We start from the raw sequence: 17,023 nt of genomic DNA, 5'->3' as shown, positions 1-17,023 counted from the left end.
ACAGACATACTGGGTTATCTACCCCTGGTGCAAGGCAGGCTTCCCCCACACTTCGGGCTCTCAGACTCCCACTGTCAAAACAGCAGGTTTGGCTCCTCCATCCTGCACTGTGTTGTCCCACCAGTAGGACAAACCAAGCAGCCACCACCTCAGAGCCCACCCTGGCTTCTCACTTATTTTGGGAAGGCTTCACAGCAGGCTTACACTGCAGAAGCTTCCTCTATAGCAATTCCAGTTCATGGAAGAAAGCATAACACTGGTTTGGTTTAGGTGACTTTAAACTGGTGCCAGGAAGACTTTTCCAGCATGTCCCCGTTTGTATGGGGAAATGAGTAAGCTATGTACAAATTAGGATTTCTGGGGCATTTTCTAGTGCAAGCTCCTATCTTATATACATTGAGCATTGTTTAAGCAAGACCAGCATCTTTTTTCTCCCCATATCTCCTTCTGTGCTCTTCCACCAGGGAGGGAGCCTTGGGTTGTACTTTCCTGGCAGCTCCACGCCAAGACTCACTGCTCACATCACCAGCATGCCTTCAGCTGTCTCAGGGGCACCCTCCTGGCTCTGTCCATACACAGGTCAGCTTGAAAAGAGCTTTGTCCTCAAGGAGAGGAGATCAGAGAGCTGAGCTAACCGCAGGATGAGAAAAAGTAGCCCCCGACCGCCAGCACACACTTCCTCCATTTTGGGAGTGGAAGTCACCAGAGCCTGGCAAGCATGCACATAGCAGAGTACAGCCAGGAGAAGTTTAGAGCTGCACGTAAAGCTATTACACAAGTTGGGAGGGAAAGTAATTCTCAATATCTTAAAACCAAAAGGGAAGTTACATTTGCTCACTACTTCTTTTACACCAAGGCTCATTTTTCATTAAAATGCAGTGAAGGAGGAAGGGTTGTGCCACCCTGCCATCAGTATTCATACCCACATCTTATAAACTAGTTTCTAAAGACTGTGAGGGTTGGAGTGGGACGGGACAGGCCACTCCAGCCTCTTATTTAGATGAAACTACATCAGGAAACAGAGAAGGGACAAGCTGACCCTGCCTCACCAGCAGCCCCTGTCACCTTGCAGTATCTGTGCCACAGCAAGAGGAGAGGGGGAAAGCTCGATTACCCCCAGGTGCCCCCAGCATCTGTTTCTCACTCCTACAAGGTGATCTGAGCCTGCAGCAGAGGCATGGCCAGGCTGGAGTGATGCTGGGAATCCTACAGACCACGCTGAGAAACCCATGTACACTCCCAGAAGCCAAGGCTTCCTCTTTGTTGCAGCAAAGTCATGCATGGAGCCTTCCACTGCCTTTTGAAGCTTCCAGTCAAGTCTTCAGCCAAGGCTAATTGCTGTCAGGTGTCAGCTAAGACACTTAATGCAACCATTAGTGACAGGAGATGACACACCTTTCTCCTCTCATTGTCACTCAAGGGCTTTTTTTTCTTTTCTATCAACAATAACCGGCTTTCAGAAGCCTCGGGGAGAAATGCTAATGCAAGCTTTGAAGCTGGAGGAGAAAAATCAGGCAACCCCCCAAGCTCCCTGGATGCTCAGCGTGAATCCAATCCAAATCTGAGTACTTCTGAGACATACACCTCGGCTGAACTGACCTCTGTCTGCCTCCCCGACACAGGCAGATGTGGTCTCTGACACAGGCAGATGTGGTCTCTGCCACCCGTCTGTCTCCTTTTAGCCCCCACAGAAAGCAGTCCAGGGTGGAGCAAGCAGACCCCAAACCTTACAGTCTCTGCTGATAAAACAAGGCAGAGCAGAGGCACAGGGAGATGTATGAACCTTACAGCAACCAGCCTGAAACATTCCCAGGTTAATTCGCTTAGAGACACAGGGGGAACAGCAATAAACAGGTGCCCCCAGCTCGCCGCAAGGAGAGGAGGCAGCTGATCTCCACCCACTGGTCTTAAAGATGGGACTGATACCGACTGCAGAGCAGGTCCACACTTCCAGACCCTTTGCTGAGCTTGCCTGCTGCTGGAGCTGTGGTCCCCGCTTGATCAAACCCTTTTCCAAAAATGCTGTGGAGTTCAAAGGTGATGAGACCTTTAGGAAGTCCAAGTCTCTCCACAGCTGCAGGAGCTTGTCAAAAGGCTACCAGAGTATCTGGCCAATTTCAGCCTCATAGGTCATCACCATTTTGGCCCAGCACCCTCCTTTCCCCACCATCACCCCTCCCAATTTGTCAGCCTCCCAGTTTCCTGGGACAGCTTCACTTGGGGTACCCAGTCCCCAGACCTCACCTCTCATTCTCCCCAGGGGATTCATCTCCCGCTTGGTTGACACCTTCCGCGCCCTCCTGGCACCCCTCCGAGTCTGACATCTTGTCCCCGGGCGGGCACCGCAGCCCTGCAGACAGCTCTGGCACAAGGGTGCTGCTGCTCTTTCGCTTTTCCTGTGCTCGGCAGAAGTGAGCTGTGCCGGAAACCTCGTGGGCTGCGAGGTTGGGGGGATGGGAAAGCGAAGGCAAATTTGGGTGGGTTTTGTGTTTTTAGAACACGTTTGGCCCATTTTAAGGTTTCAGCTCTGACAGCAGCTCAAAATCACCAAGTGCTAGTCTAGCCCAAAGGGAAACTGGGGGACATGGAAATCCCCACCACGGCAGGGAGAGGTGTGACCCACTGCTCACACAGCTGCCCGTGCCACTTTGGGGACAGCCAGCACCTCTAAACCGCAATGCCCTCTGTGCACCAGGTGCCAGGGTGCTGCCACAGGAGCTGCTGAGGTTGTCCTGACTTCACAACTCTCAAAGCCCTCTGGAGCCAAAGGATCTGCTTCTGCCCTGCAGCCATCACCCCTCACCTCCCTTGGAATCTCTTCTTGTTTCCCATAGCTTCTCGATGTTGTGACCATAGGTGGAAGTTCTGCCCCCAGGGCTTGGACTCTTATCACCATCAGTGAAGGACATGGCCAGAAGCTGGTAGTACAGACTGGCAGGAGGATGACAGCAGGGCATGGTGGCACAGCCTCATCCTTTTCTCCCTACAACAAAGGGGATGAGCTTCTGGGGGATGGCCAAAAGCAGAGAGGTCCCCCAGCCCCACCCCCACAAAAGCCTCCCCAGCCCCACCAGGACCCCCACAGTGGGGGCAGACCTCGTTGGCACCATGGCACAGGTTGGTGTCTCCCCTCCCCCCCAAGCAGGAGACATCCACCACTCCCGCCAAAGCTTTATTTACACCATTGCTGCCAGGATGCAGCTCTTTGCAAAACCAGAGAGAAACAGCACCCAGTTGGTGCCCTTGAGACTGAGGGCATGGCGGGGACAGGAGGGAGCAGAGGATGGGTGTGGAGATGCTTAGGACTCGCCAGCCTCAAACATCTTCTTCCTGCCCTCCATGCCAGACTTCTCCTCGATATTCTTCCTCCAGTCACCAACATCACGGAGGTCCTTCTCCTGGGGGACAAACAGACACATGGGTGTGAATGGTAACCCCAAGGGTGAGAACTCATCCAAGCAAAGCCCTTAACCCAACCTCCCATGGAAAACTACGTGTCAGCTAGAGGAATCCAATTACACCCATGCTGTACATCTTTTTGGGCTATATATATGCTCCTATTTCAACTTCATGGGTACCAGAGGAGGAAATACTGAGCAGGAAGAACAATCCTGTCTATCACACAAGGAGGCATAAGCCCCCAAAACATGGGCAAACACTTCAGGCACTGGGGAGAGGGAAGAAGTACCTTCTCAGTGTCCTCCTTCTTGACTTGCTTCAAGTTGGCTCGGAGGTCCATGCAGACCTTGTGCTTGGAGCCCAGCAGGGCCCGCAGCATGGCGTCTGCGGACATGCGCACCCTGCGCAGGGGGGGCCTCTTGAACTTGCCCCGCAGGTCAAAGAGCTTCTGGCTTAAGTCTTCCAGCTATGGGGGGACAAAATGGCAGGGGTAGGCAGAGAGAGAGCAGGGCACAGGTTTCATGAGACAGACACAGGCAGCACAGGGATACATGAAGGCTTCCCTGAGGGATGGCTCCCGTGGAAACTCACCTCCTTGTTAGTCTTCTGTAGCTTCACCTCTGTGTCATACCTCTCCTCATCCACTGATTCTATCTTGGCATGAAGCTTTTTGCACAGGTCCTGGAAGGAAGAGCAGAGAGGGATGTTGATTGCTAGGACATGGACACACACACATAAATGATTCCTCTCTCCTGACTGCACTGGCTTGGAAAGGCCTCAGTCCAGAAGACCAGATGGGGTCAAGACCAGACAGTGAAGGGTGACTCACAGGCCATCTTCTGGTCTCCATGCTGCCAGCTTCATGCAAACCAACACATCATTAGAAACACAATATTTCTGCCAGCTAGACACAGGCCCCACCCCCCTCTTTTTTTTTCTTTCAGAGAGACCCCAGCTGCCTCTCAAGCCAGTTCCACATCCAGCCAGCTCCAGAGCACCCACAGGTGAGAAGGGGGTCAAGATGGGAAGGACAATCTAGATCCACTACCAGGCAGATTGATGGAGCCAAGTCCTTTCTGCTACAGCACAAGGAAGGGTAAGTGTACCTGAAGATCCTGCATGGATCCTGGGAGTGACAGAGGAGGGCAATGCTCTGCCAGGTAGTTTTGTTTTTCCACTTCTTTAGCAGCTGCTTCTCTTTCTATTTCAGTGGCAGCAAGCTGGAGCATAGCACTCTGGAAGGCAGAAAAGGTGGTCAGCACAGAGTGGAGGTAAGGGAGGGAGAGCTCTGATAGAAAGGCAGTTTGGGGAGCTCCCCATCAATACCAGTGTCTCCAAGCAAGGCATACTGGTGATGACACAGTAAAGAGTGGGGAAGGGTGTGGGGGCCCCCAGATTCTGCATGGTGTCCCCTTCTAGGATGGAGAGTGCCAAGAGCTGGCTAGATTGGGATGGGAGATGGGACGGTGGGGACAAATCTCACCTAGCCCCAGCAGTGCCACATACCTTCAGGTGCTGCCGACGGGCAGTAGCTGCCCTCCTTTTTTTCTGCAAGTGGGAGGAACAAGAGAGAAGCAGGTTATTGGGTGCCTATTCCCCTTTCCATTCCCCTTCCCCATACAACCCCACAGTCCACCAAGGACCTGCAGCCATGTCAGGGAATGGCTCCAGACAGGAGGACACACAGCTGGTCTTCAAACCAGTGGCACTCAAAGAAGGCGGTCCCTGCTGAACCCAGATTTGCCAAACTCAGGTAGCTTAAACCTCTGAGGTGCCTCTGACCAAGATAATAAAGGTGATGAAGATGTGTATAGAAAATAGAACTTCAAAGTTGGTTTCTTGGGAGTTTCAGCTTTTTCTCTAATTTCCTCTGCACTCTGGCATGTGTTTTTCTTTGCACTCAACTGCCCCAATGCCCCTGAACACTCAGGAGGTGTGAGATGTCTTTCTGAGCAGTCCCTGGCACACATGGTGAGAAGGATGGACAGGCAGGTAAAAACATACAGGCTGCATTATTTTGGAGATGAAAGACCCAGCGTAGGAGACACTGAAAGCGACACTGTGAGAAACAGCAACTCCTTTTGCAGCCCTTCCCCAGCCTGGCAGTTACAGGTGTGTTAGGGCACTGGGGAGGCAGATCCAGGGTGGAGGTAGGGGTAGTTCATGACAGCTGCAGGACAGACACAACCATAGGGCCTGAAGGCCAGGAGAGGTGGAAGGCCACAAGGCAGCCTCTGCAGCACACAAGGAGGGAAGCTCCCTCTTCCCTGGGATGCCAGGTGAGCCTGGAAGACCAAGACCACCCTTCTGTACCCATGATGTGCTGGAAGAGCAGGAACAGGTCTCTTATTCATAAAAGAAGCCACAACTTTGATGTGCTGCTGCATTGCATCAGTTTCCTCAGCATCTAGCCAAAAAGACTGAGCAAGATTCAGTGTGGCTGAGGCAAGGGAAGTGCACCCTGGCATCTGATATCCTGTGGTGGGGGAGAAAAAGAAATATCTGGTTGTGTGTCTGTGCTGCATAAAGGAGGAAGTGGATAAGGATCTGTGGAGCAAAATCTAACAAAATCTGACTTGTTTTGCATATGCAAATGGTACTAAGGCACTCCTTGATAGGGTTGAAGGGCTCTGCAGAGGAAAGGCATACAGCTCAGAGATGCAGCACACCATCACCTGACAGGACTGTGCTCACATGAATCTTGTCCTGGGCCACAAGAGAACAGATCCCTTGAGTGCTGTTAGCAAAGGGCTTATTCTCCATCTGAAAACTGGTACCTTAGCCCTCCCAGACTTCCCAAGGGGCACATTTGATGGGTCAAGGTACCTGTTGGACATCAACACCACACTGTGAAGTTTCTATGTGTCCCTGAAATCCTCTTTTTTTTTTTGTTAGTGAGGACAAGCTTCAGTTTGTGGTGTTCTGGACACCTGAGGAGGTGCCAAGCAGAGATGAAGGATGGAGCAGCTTGCTAAGAGGAAGTACAGAGTGACAGAGCTATGCACAACTCTCCCACACCTTCCCTTACATTCCCCCAGCTGCCCCTAGCCTTCATGCCCAGCCCTGTTTCAGCTCTGCCAGAAGCCAGGGAGAACTTGCTAAGGATATAACCTCCACCTTGCTCATGCTGCCCTGGATCAAGGACTCACCAGATCGCCTCGGAGAAGCGATTTGGCAGTGCTCGGTGGGCAGAGAACAAGGAACTAGGTGTGGCTAAGGACAAAAGGATGCTCGGACAAGGGGCTGGGCGGTGGATGGATGATGGAGGAGAGACGGCTCTGGACCACCGCCTTCCCAGCACCATCTCGTGGCCGGCTGGGGAAACAGGAAAGGAGGACAAAAAGCGTCTAACTCCAAGCCAGAAGGCAGGAAAGACCTTGAAAATGGATTTTTCTTCTGTTTCCCTTCTTTACCAGAAGGACTCAATAATAAAGCTTTGCCATAAACCATTTCCCCCACACACCCAGCAGTTGCTTTTTCTAAGGAGGAACAGTGAAGCCAGAATTGATGTCATAAGCATTGCTAAAGGAAAAACCCCAGGAAGATACACTTACCTCTTCACTGTTCATCATGAGCAGGTGGACAAGGGAGAGAAGGAGGAGAAAGGGGAGAGAAAGGCAGTTAGCATCCTAATCAGGAACAAGCAGAGAAATCTTAACATGCATAAAGAGTTGGCAGCTGAACAAAAGCTTTTAAATGCCAACAATATATTAGAGACAGAAAAGTGGGAACTTACTCAGACATCCTACTTTAGATGGTTGTGAGCCTGCAATGAAAACCAAGGAAAATAAAGGTTCACAATTAGTAATGCTGGTGGTGACTTTCTTGGGTTTAAAAACAAAGCAAGATGCCTCTAGAACACAACAGCAGCAAAAAAAAAAAAAAAAAAAAAAAAAAGAGGAACAGGTTTGCTTTTATTTCCCAACTTCTCCAAATTTTCATCATAAGGGGAACTAGGCTGCAGTCTGTGGACAAGAGCCAAACACATGCCTACTCATAGCCACACAAACCTCAGCATCAGGGGACTTCTGGCCCCATGCCATTTGGTCTGGTCACAGAAAGAGATTTGTGACGCTAATTCCTGCAGGCATCATTCTTATTTGACCCCCAGGGAACAATTCTATGCAATAAAGGAAGAAGAGGAGCAAGCTATTTTCAGTTTACTCCTTCATTTTGCCACGCAGTCTTGCCATACTTCATGAACAAGAAATATCCCAGCCTGCGAAGGGTTGGGACACCCCGGAAATGGAGCCAGGCAGCGACCTCAGGTGACAAGGAAGGACTGCAGAAGATGCTGCTGCCAGTATATGCATCCATTACACGGGGCAGGAGAGCCTGTTGCAATGACATCAGCACAGATGACATAAAACGGGGTTGAAAGTTATTGTTGAATTGACAAAGGCACAGTTTCACCAGGCAATTCCTTGCGTTTCCTTGCAGTGGAACTTTCACATGTGCAAGGCAGAATATTAGGGAAGAGGTGGAAGAGCCCTTTCGTTTCACTGAAAATTATTTCCCTGCAAATAGAACTTTACTTTTCTAGCAGAGGAATTATCTCCTAATGGAAGGATGCAGGAGTGTCATCCAAGCCCAAACTAAGCTAGTCCTTTACAGAGCAGGCAGACCCCTCCAGAACACAGGCAGCTGCCGACCCGGGATGCCCTGTTGGGAGCTGAAGTGTTAATGGGGGCTCGTACCCAAGGGAGGAGGCACAGCTTGCAGGGCCAAGGAAACTTTATCCTGGAAAATGTGCAGGCCCATCACATTACTTGGGGGACGGGGCGAGGGGGAGTGGAAGTGGAAGAAAGTGCTTCTAAAAATGGTCAGGGAGCCGCACAAGGAGCTGCAGCTGTCTCCTCGGACGGCAGCCTTTCCCTGCCTGGTGCCAGCCCCCGTGACTCAGGGAGGCTGGGGCGATGGGAAGCAAAAGCCACCGCAGGTGGCTGGGCTGCAGCTGAGGGACAGGGCGGCCGAGGAACGCCAGCTATTTTTACTTGTGTCCCTGCCGCACACCCGCACCCACTCAGCTCGGCGGCAGCGATGCTGCGAGCGCTGAGGAAGCAAGGGGACAAAACCAGGCTGCGGCTCATTGCCTGCAACATGGGCTTTAAATTGCCTGTTCTTGGGGAGGGGGTTGGGGAAGGACATGACAGTAAATCTGCATGTCGTCCCTGTCTGAGGATGTTTTTGGGGGGAGAAAGGTGCTGCAAAGCCCAGGTTGGATGTAAGTGGGGAGGATCGACAAGTTACCGCAGGCGAGAATCCCGCATCCTATGGCCCAGGGAGGTCAGCGTTAAGGAGCCCATCACTCCACTTGCCCTTGCCACTCAAGCTGGAGAGCAAAGCCAACCAAGGGAGGGGAAGGCATGAAACCAAAGAAAAAGAAGGTCACTGGAAAAAACAGAGGGAGACCTTCCAGTGCACAGACCCTCTCTAACCAGCAAGGGATGGAGGCGGTTTTATTAGCACCCCCATTTCTCCCAGCAGGCCACCCGCACCTTGCACTTATCTCCCTAAAACTCAGGTGAGTGAATCTGCTCCCCCATCACCCCCTAAGAGCAAGCTGGGTCATTAAGAGACATGCAAAATGGCTCACCCAAATCTGGAGGAGAAAATCAGAGAGTCCCGCTGGCTGGACAGGACTGACTGGCGAGCCACAGGCAGCTGGCTGAGTAAGGAGGTATAAAAGGGCTTCTCGGGTGGCTCGGCAGAAAATCCACCTTCTCTTTAAGGGCATGGAGACCTTCTCAGACCAATGATGTGCAAGAGTCCCTTGTGCACCTCCCTTGGCTGGGGCAGGCCAGGCAGGCAACCCTGGAGGAGAGGGCAGCCACCGGGGACAGAGGGGTGGGGAGGAGGACGACATGTACCCATGGAGTGGGCAAGCAGAGCCATCCAGGAGGAGGCAGGGAGGTGCTTTTCCTCGGGAGGGCTGAGGAGGGAGCTTTCCCCCCTCTCCTTTTCCTTCCACCAACCAGGCACACTGGATGTGGCTTCAAGGTTGTGAGGAATCCTGGCTCCCTGTACACAGACACCAATCTGCAAGGCCTCTCCATCTGCAAGGCATCCAATAAAACTTCCCCTTGGAGATAAGAAGTGTCATCCATGGTCAGGGGCACAGTTCCACGCACCTCTAAGGGCTAGGGAGCAGCTCAGCCCTTCAGGAATGGAGAAAGGATAGAGCCTACACCCCTGCATGGCCCAAAGCATGTGCAAGAGCAATCTCTGAGCAAGCCATCTGTCACTATTGCACTCTTTTTTACCACACTTAACACAGCTCCTCCCCATGTGAAATATTTCAAGACAACCACATGGGGTTGTTTTTTTTTTTAAAACACAGACCTGTGGAGCTGCTGCAGGCAGCCTCCAGGCTAACTGCAGCGTGGGGGCTGGGGAGAGGCCGCAGATCATGGGGGCACAGGCTCTGTGCTACCAGCGAGAAAGTTATTTCCCCCCCATGGGATACCCCAGACCAGTATGTCTGTGGGTCTGAAGGAGAAGCAGGTGGAAATGTAGTTGGAAATACTCACCAGCCCCAGTCACAGCACATGTAGCGCATGTGTGTGTGGATCCCATGGAGACAGCAGCCCAAACAGCTCCTGCCCTCCTCCCCCAGCCCAGGCGCTCTGGGGTTTTTTAGGCTGATTCAGTCATGACCCTGACAATATTTTCCAGGCGCCTCTCAGAGGTTATACAGATAGTGTTAAATCCACCGCCACAGGCTTCCTGTTTCACCACCTTTAGCATCGCACAACTAATGCTGCGGATGCAAGTGAAGGACGAGCACGTCCTTGAGACAGGGCTGGTGTTTTGCAGGGATTTGCTCCTGTAGTAGGTGGAAGAGGGAAAGACCCCTTGTGTGGGCAAGGCTGGGTCCACTCAGGATTCGCCCCTCTGAAATGTCAAGAGGTAGATTTGGTTTGGGTAGCAAACATCTCAGTGTCAGTGTATGCTGGCTTATAGATCTGAGCTATCCCCTCACAAATCCACTGTGAGACTCCTGGAAATGCACAGACAATGTGCAGTTCAGCAGAGGTTTTGGCTGATTTGCCCTCATCTGGGATCCCATGCACCAGCCATGGGTCAGCAGCTAGCAAAGGAGCTGAGTTTGGGAAAAGCTGTAATGAAGATCAGCCCAATCCAATCCCTCTTCTCACCCACCTCCTGCACATCCACATCCCCAGGGCAGTAAACTCTAATGGAGTCAGGGCAGGGGTCTGCAGCTCCAGGCAGATCTAGAAAACACAGAGGCTAAACTCTAGCAGCTTCTACCCCCCAGGATCATACCTCACTGCAGCCACTGAGGAAGACTCACTGGTAGAGGCATCCCTGCACCTAGAACCCATCTCCTATCTGGATTTCAGCAAAAAATAGTCTGGCAGGAGGAATGTCTGCTTGTCCCAGCTAAATCCAGTTTCTCAGCAAACAAAAAACAAGAGACCAAAGCAAGCACATGTGCACGTAGCAGCCATCCTCAACAGCCAACAGCAGAAATCACCCATTAAGGGACGGCTTAGCCACTTCACTTCTCTCAGCATCAACTCCATAAGCCATTCTTTATTGCTCTTTCCAAAGTCTCTACAGCCATTTTCTTTAGCTCCTTACACAGCAACACACTCGCTGCCACTGCTCCTTATACAGCCGCTGCTCACCCATCAGTCCTCCAAAGAGCAGCTCAGCTCTTGGTGGAGGCATCAAAACCACAAGGGTTATGCATCAAAAATTTCCACACCCAAGGAGTTTCCTTCAGTCCTGTAAAATAAAGGCTTTCTGAACCTCCTGGAGTCCAGGCATGCAGCACAGCAAAAGAGATCTGCTCTGAATGTAAGGTTTTGGTTATCACCCTGTGATGGGCTGAAATAGTTGAATGAAGAAGTTCAAAGAAAGAAGCCATGTAAGTGCAATTTTGGCTAAAAGAGATGTATTTGTAAGACATGAATGGAGTAGATGGTGAGATGGTAATAGGGTGAGCAGGGCGTCCAGGTCTGCATAAGGCTTTCCCTGGAGCTGCCTTCCACAGGGTTTAAGCTGTAAGGCAGCTCTCTCAAAAGAAGGAAGAGGCCCCAGTCTTAGCATGCCATGAGGAAGAAACCCAGCAAGGACCAGGAAGAACAGAAAAACAAAGTAGCTCCTAAAGTAGGAACTATGGGTAACATTAAGACAGGCAGGTTTCCAACGGAAGTAGTGTGTTTGAATGAAAAATGAACATAAAATGCAGAAAAACTCAAGGAAGACATAAGGAAGCTCCAGGAAAGTCCTTCCAAGAGGTGCTTGGCTCTGTCAATATGAAGTAAGAATGAGGGTATTGCACAGGGCCCGGAGTGGACACACAGTTCATACTTGGGTACCTTTCCTGTGGAGCAGATGACCTTGTTACCTTCCCTTGTTCCCCTCCACTCATGCTAGAGAAATGTGCCATGAATACAGCCCACCATTCCCAGTGCACTATCACCACCTTGTGAGGCCAGACAAAGGGAAGACCTGTCACATACAGGAGATTCTGCCCTATGCTTTAGGGACACTTCTGGACCAGGTTCCTCCAGGAGATCATCATGCACTGGAAGAGCTAGGGTGATGGATCCATGCAACATGTCCTTCATGGCCATCTCCTACACTTTGCCTCTTCTTCAACACCCTACAAGCATCAAGTGGACAGGCATCGTGGAGTGATCTGACATCAGATGACACTCTGTCTTATTTCCAGAGATGACATTGTTAGCAGAAACAAGCTTTCTGCTCAGCAGCTGTCACAAAATCACATCAGACCAAAGCAAAGCACATGACTCCCATCCTGACCAGAACCCTCCCACTCCCTCCAGTGTGTCCCTGAAAGAGCTCCCCACACTGTACTTCTGCCTACACAAGGCATGAGGGAGAGTTACAAAGGAAGGCCATCAGTTCTGCATCTTGTGCCAGTGCTGTTCTACATACCCCCAGCTACAGTCATCTCATTCAGCCATGAGATGGAGTTAAGGCTTTTGGCTTTTCCTCTTCAGGGATGTTGCCAAACACCACAACCACCTTGTCCATTTAGCTCCATGCCATCTTCCTTGATAGGGAGTGTTTCAGACATGCAATGTCAATGCCTCCAGGCTGCAGAGACATCTCCAAAGCCACCAGCAGGTCCTGATGACACTCCTGGATGTTCAGTGGGTACCGTGCCCTCACAAACTCATATGCTGCCAGCAGCCTCATGCTGTGCTTGACCATCAGGTACTGAATGACACAAGTAGGACCTAGAGAGTAACCATCCCTGCAGTGGATGAGGACTCGCTTCCCTTTCTCCAGCGAGGCTTGGATACACTCATTGATGTCCCGGAAGCAGGGCTGACCCGTTTTGTGATGATCCCCATGGAGCGGAGCCTGGATGTCGACCTTAAGGCGGGACCAGCTGTGCCTGAACCCTCCCCGCCGGCACGTGCAGGGGATGATGCTCAGGCTGCAGTCACTGGGCAGGCTGCTCATGTCGATGATGCTGTCAATGCTGTTTGTGCACAGTGCCTGCCCACTATAGGCAGCGTTGAGGTTCCCTAGGTAGATGCAGTCAGTTATCCGAGTGATGATGGGTCCTGTGAAGGCGGAACATGCAGGATCTCCTAGTTTCAGACCAGCGGGCTCCTCAGGATGATGGCTCTTCTTCCAGCACCCTCTGAGGGATTTCTTGGAGCTAGCATGGGGCAGTGGGCTGGAACTAGGCTTGGAGCCCCACAATGGCAGTGAGAAGAGGGAAAAGCAGCTGGAGAGTTTGGCCTTGGAAGGGGAGTCTGATGGACAAGGTAGAGGAGAAGCAGGGGTGGGACTGGGTCTGAGGGCAGAAGAATGGGATGCCCACACAAGGCATCCTCTGCTCTCAGCCTCTTCCATCTGCAATAAAACAGGGAAAGACCAGTGAGACAGCAGAAACTCAGCTCTCCAGCTACACGAGCAAGGTGACACGAGCTGGCAGCTGGCTTTGCCCACAACAACACTTGAAGACCTTGCACACCCCCAGCCCAAATACCCAGCCAACCTGTTCACCCTTGACAGGTACAAACATACCATAAATGCTCACCTGGCTGTGCAGACTGCTCTGCCAGCCCCGTGGGGCCAGCTGGCTAGAGCAGTCATCACCTCCTGCTGAAGACATGAGGCAGAGTGATCGATGTGCCCTGCCAGGCCGTGCTCCTACAGACACCACATCCTCACAGTTCTCTTCATGTGCGTCACTCTTACTCATCACCAGGTTTGGACAAGAGCCTGTAGGAACAGAAATACTCCACATGAACACGCACAAGTGATCACACACAGGTGCTTTTGATATAAACCCTGGCCTTTAAGAGAAAGAAGGCATTTTAATGATCCCTTCTACTCCAGAGGGACACTCTTCGGTATGGGCTGCTGGAGGGGTCTGCACCTTATTGCAAGCTGGAGGCACGAGAGAGGATGGTGTTTCAAACTGAAAACACAAAGGGGTGAAGAGCAGCTGTAGGGAGGGGACAAATAACAGGAAACCCCTCTGGATGAAGCCCCTTCTGACCATGGTAGCACCTCAGAGAGCTTCAGTCTCTAGCAGGCTGTGTTCGTAGCTGGGGTTAGGATCGCTCAGTTCCCAGCTCAGGCTCAGCATAGATAACACTTCTCACAGGAGCTTTTCCCAATTCCACTCAGGACCAGAAGGTGCCTCAGACCCTGCCACAGCCCAGCCCTTTCTCTATGGCCCCTGGCTGAGTTGGCAGGCCCTTTGGAAAGCCAACAGCCAACATCTCTGCCCAGTCCGTGCCCAGGCCCTGAGTAGTGGAGGTGATCCCTCTGGCATTCCCACCAAGCCTGCCCACCGGATAGTATTACCACAGTGACCTAACACCTGATCACAATCCTCTGCATGTCTGCACATCCTCACACCCTGCTAAAGACTAGGACATGACAAAGAACATGTCTGGAGAACAGGCTGAGACCTCTGTGTCCTCAAATGAGTACAGTTGCAACATGTCTTTGCTCTCAAAAGCCTTTTCCAGGCTTTCCATGCAAAAAACAAGTCTGCAGCCAGAACGTTGTGTTAGTTTTAGAAAAGTGACCTGAGAGCTCAAAAAAAAAAAAAGCAATAAAGCACAAAGCTCTCCTCTCCCCAAGGTCAGCAACTGCCCTACAAACCAGCAGGCACATAGGGATCGATTCTCCAGAAGCTGTTCATGTCAAGCTCACCGGCTTTCTGTACGTGCTGTGTGACCCCAGGCACCACACTTTATAAAAATGTTGGGAGCTGCAAAGACCCTCAGCAGTTTCACCTACCTGCACAACACCGAGAGAGTGCGATGGGAGAAGACAGCTGCAAGGTGATGGGCCTTTGGAAGGTCTTCTGGAGATGCTTTGTAATCAGGTCTAGAAAGGGAGGGGATGAGCTCAGACTAGGAGAGGATTGAGCCAGGAAAACTCAACACCCAACCCCATGGAGCATCGTTCAACACCATTCCCCAGGCTGCTTACCTCAGGGTGCATCTGAGGTAAGAGTTTTCCCCTATGGAGCCAGACCCAAGTTTACCACATACACAAAAGTCAGGGGTGCTATGGGATGAGTGCAAGCAAGGCAGAGAGACCTTCAGAGGACTTTGTTACTGGTCTTTGCAGATATGAATATGTCCTTCATATCATATGTAAATGAAGTAAAGTTCCCCACTAGCTTTCCATAACCAGGACAAGTGTTTTAACTGGACTGTCTTAAGTGACCCCTTTCACACTAAAATTCAGGCCATGTCAAAACTGCTCTGACTTTTATGTAAGTTAAGAGGAAAATGCTCTCCATCCAGGTCAAACCCACATGCCCACCTGAGCCAGCCATCTCCAGATAAGAACTGGCTCTTCCAAGGGTGCAATTCTCATTCTAAATGAAAGATGAATGCCTACTCAAAGTGCACATTTCCCACAGAGGGCTAGTTGCCCCCAGATAACTGGTGCAGATGGGGACATCTGCAACATCCATGTTTATGAGCAGGATGACGAAATGCTCATTTGCAAACCTACCATCTTCCCAGATACTCCTCTCAGGAGTTAAAATAAGACTTGGATTAAGGAGTTTGCAGGTCAAGACCTCATTTCAGCTCAGTTGAACTCCTGTTCCTAATTGACTTCATGCTTGTTTCTGCCCAAATTGAACTGCAGTAAGTGCCTGAGGGGTTTCCATCACCTCTGTGTGAAGTTAGAGAGGCTGTTTGAGAAATGCTCGTCTTGTTGACATGCAACAAGTCACCACAGATGGGCATCTACTCACCCGTAACACCAACCTTCTTTGGAGGGCATCTTTTGTCTGGCAGCGTGACAGCAATGAAATCCTTGTACTGCTTCTCCAGCTCCATCCTGCCAAGACCTGAAATATGGGAGGTTTGGGGTTTTTTAGGTCTGCCCACAAAGTTCAAACAGAAGGAACCACCAGGGATCATCTCTGTGCGCCCATTATCAGTCCTGTTCCTCAGATGGGACTGTTTGGAGCAGGAGGCTGTTTCCCCAACAAAAAAAATCCTCCTCCCTTCCCTTCTCAGCAGCACTAGGCCACAAAGCGGTCCTAAAAACACATCTGTGTTACCGGGCTGATACAGAAGGAAAACAAGCCCAGCATGGGGTGGGAACAGTCCCAGATGCGGAAGCCCCAGCAGCAGTCCAGAGTCCCAGCAGCACACATGGCAGGGGCAAGTGGGCAGAGAAAAGGTAGCAGAGGAAAGGAGTAGGGGCTGGGGAAAAGGGAGCAGGGAAAAGGGCAGAAAGGGGATAGGGAAAGGAAAAAGAAAGTCACATTCCGAGCAGACTCGGCCAAGGCAGAGGAGGAAGCAGCACACCATCCCACAGCCCCCCCTCCCACCCCAGCTTCAGCACAAAGCCCACCTCCCTCCCCTCCCGTGCCCCTTGCCCCAGAACCCCGACACCTCTTCCCTCCACCCTTTTCCCACCGGCGCCCGTCGGGGACTCTCCCAGCACCCCCCTTCCTCAGGACCCTTTCCCAGCACGCCCGTTTCCCACCGGAGTTTCCCAGAGGCCACTTGGCCGGCCGCCGCCGTCCCTCCCGCCCCGCATCGCGCCGGACCCTTCAGCAACCCCCCCACCGCCCGCCCCAAACTGCCGCGGGGCTTCACCACAGGCGAGGGCAGGGTGCCAAGGCCGGCGGCTGCCCCTCCGTCTCCCCGACAGCCCTCCCTGGGGAGCCCTCCCGGCGGCGGGGCAGCTTGCCGGGCAGCCTGGGAGATGTAGTCCTGGTAGGAAGGGGCTCCGCGAGAGGGGAAGGTGGGGGGGAAGGTTTTCTGCAGCCCACGCCTCTTCCCATCCCCGCCCCCCGATCCGGCCGCGGGGTACCGGCTTTCCTCCCATTGCACCCACCGTGCGACCCTTGCGCAGGAGCTCCGCGTACCGGCAGCGACCCGCGGCGGGTCCCAGGCTGGCGGCTGCCAGGACCCCGGCTCCTCTGCAAGAGCCTCCAACAAAAGCCAGCCGCCCCCTCGCTCTGCCTGCCACGTTTGAGCCTGGAGCCATCCTGATCTCACGTGTGTGTGTATATATATATATGTATATATATATATATATATTCAATTTTTCCCTCCCTCTGTGCAGCCACAAAGGATAAAAAAGTGTTTTAAAAGCAAAAAGTAAAAACCTGCACCTT

General features: G+C 52.0%; 2 protein-coding genes and 1 long non-coding RNA gene across 3 annotated transcripts in view; all 3 read right to left on the bottom strand.

The window, feature by feature from the left end:
- Nucleotides 1–2,384, bottom strand: part of LSP1 (lymphocyte specific protein 1) — a 48,034-nt gene extending 45,650 nt beyond the window's left edge. The window contains exon 1 of the mRNA XM_084264235.1: nt 2,245–2,384. Within this exon, the coding sequence (XP_084120361.1) occupies nt 2,245–2,324 (80 nt within the window). The 5' untranslated portion in view covers nt 2,325–2,384. The remainder of the gene's footprint in view (nt 1–2,244) is intronic.
- A 775-nt stretch (nt 2,385–3,159) lies between these two features.
- On the bottom strand, nt 3,160–5,018 carry TNNI2 (troponin I2, fast skeletal type; the record flags this gene model as incomplete). Its single annotated transcript, XM_084263347.1, is given in 6 exon segments — nt 3,160–3,398; nt 3,689–3,865; nt 3,991–4,080; nt 4,506–4,634; nt 4,906–4,959; nt 4,962–5,018. Coding segments are annotated over 6 exon segments (606 nt in total). The 3' UTR covers nt 3,160–3,299.
- Nucleotides 5,019–7,130: 2,112 nt separating this feature from the next.
- On the bottom strand, nt 7,131–9,252 carry LOC311191831. The gene is made up of 2 exons (XR_014617308.1): nt 8,996–9,252; nt 7,131–7,165 (listed from the first exon to the last, which is right to left on the bottom strand). It is a non-coding gene; the product is annotated as an uncharacterized lncRNA (long non-coding RNA).
- Nucleotides 9,253–17,023: the final 7,771 nt, after the last annotated feature.

Source organism: Gallinula chloropus (assembly GCF_964237585.1).
Source record: "Gallinula chloropus genome assembly, chromosome: 4".
NCBI lineage: Eukaryota > Metazoa > Chordata > Aves > Gruiformes > Rallidae > Gallinula > Gallinula chloropus.
This window is presented reverse-complemented; position numbering and strand designations above follow the sequence as displayed.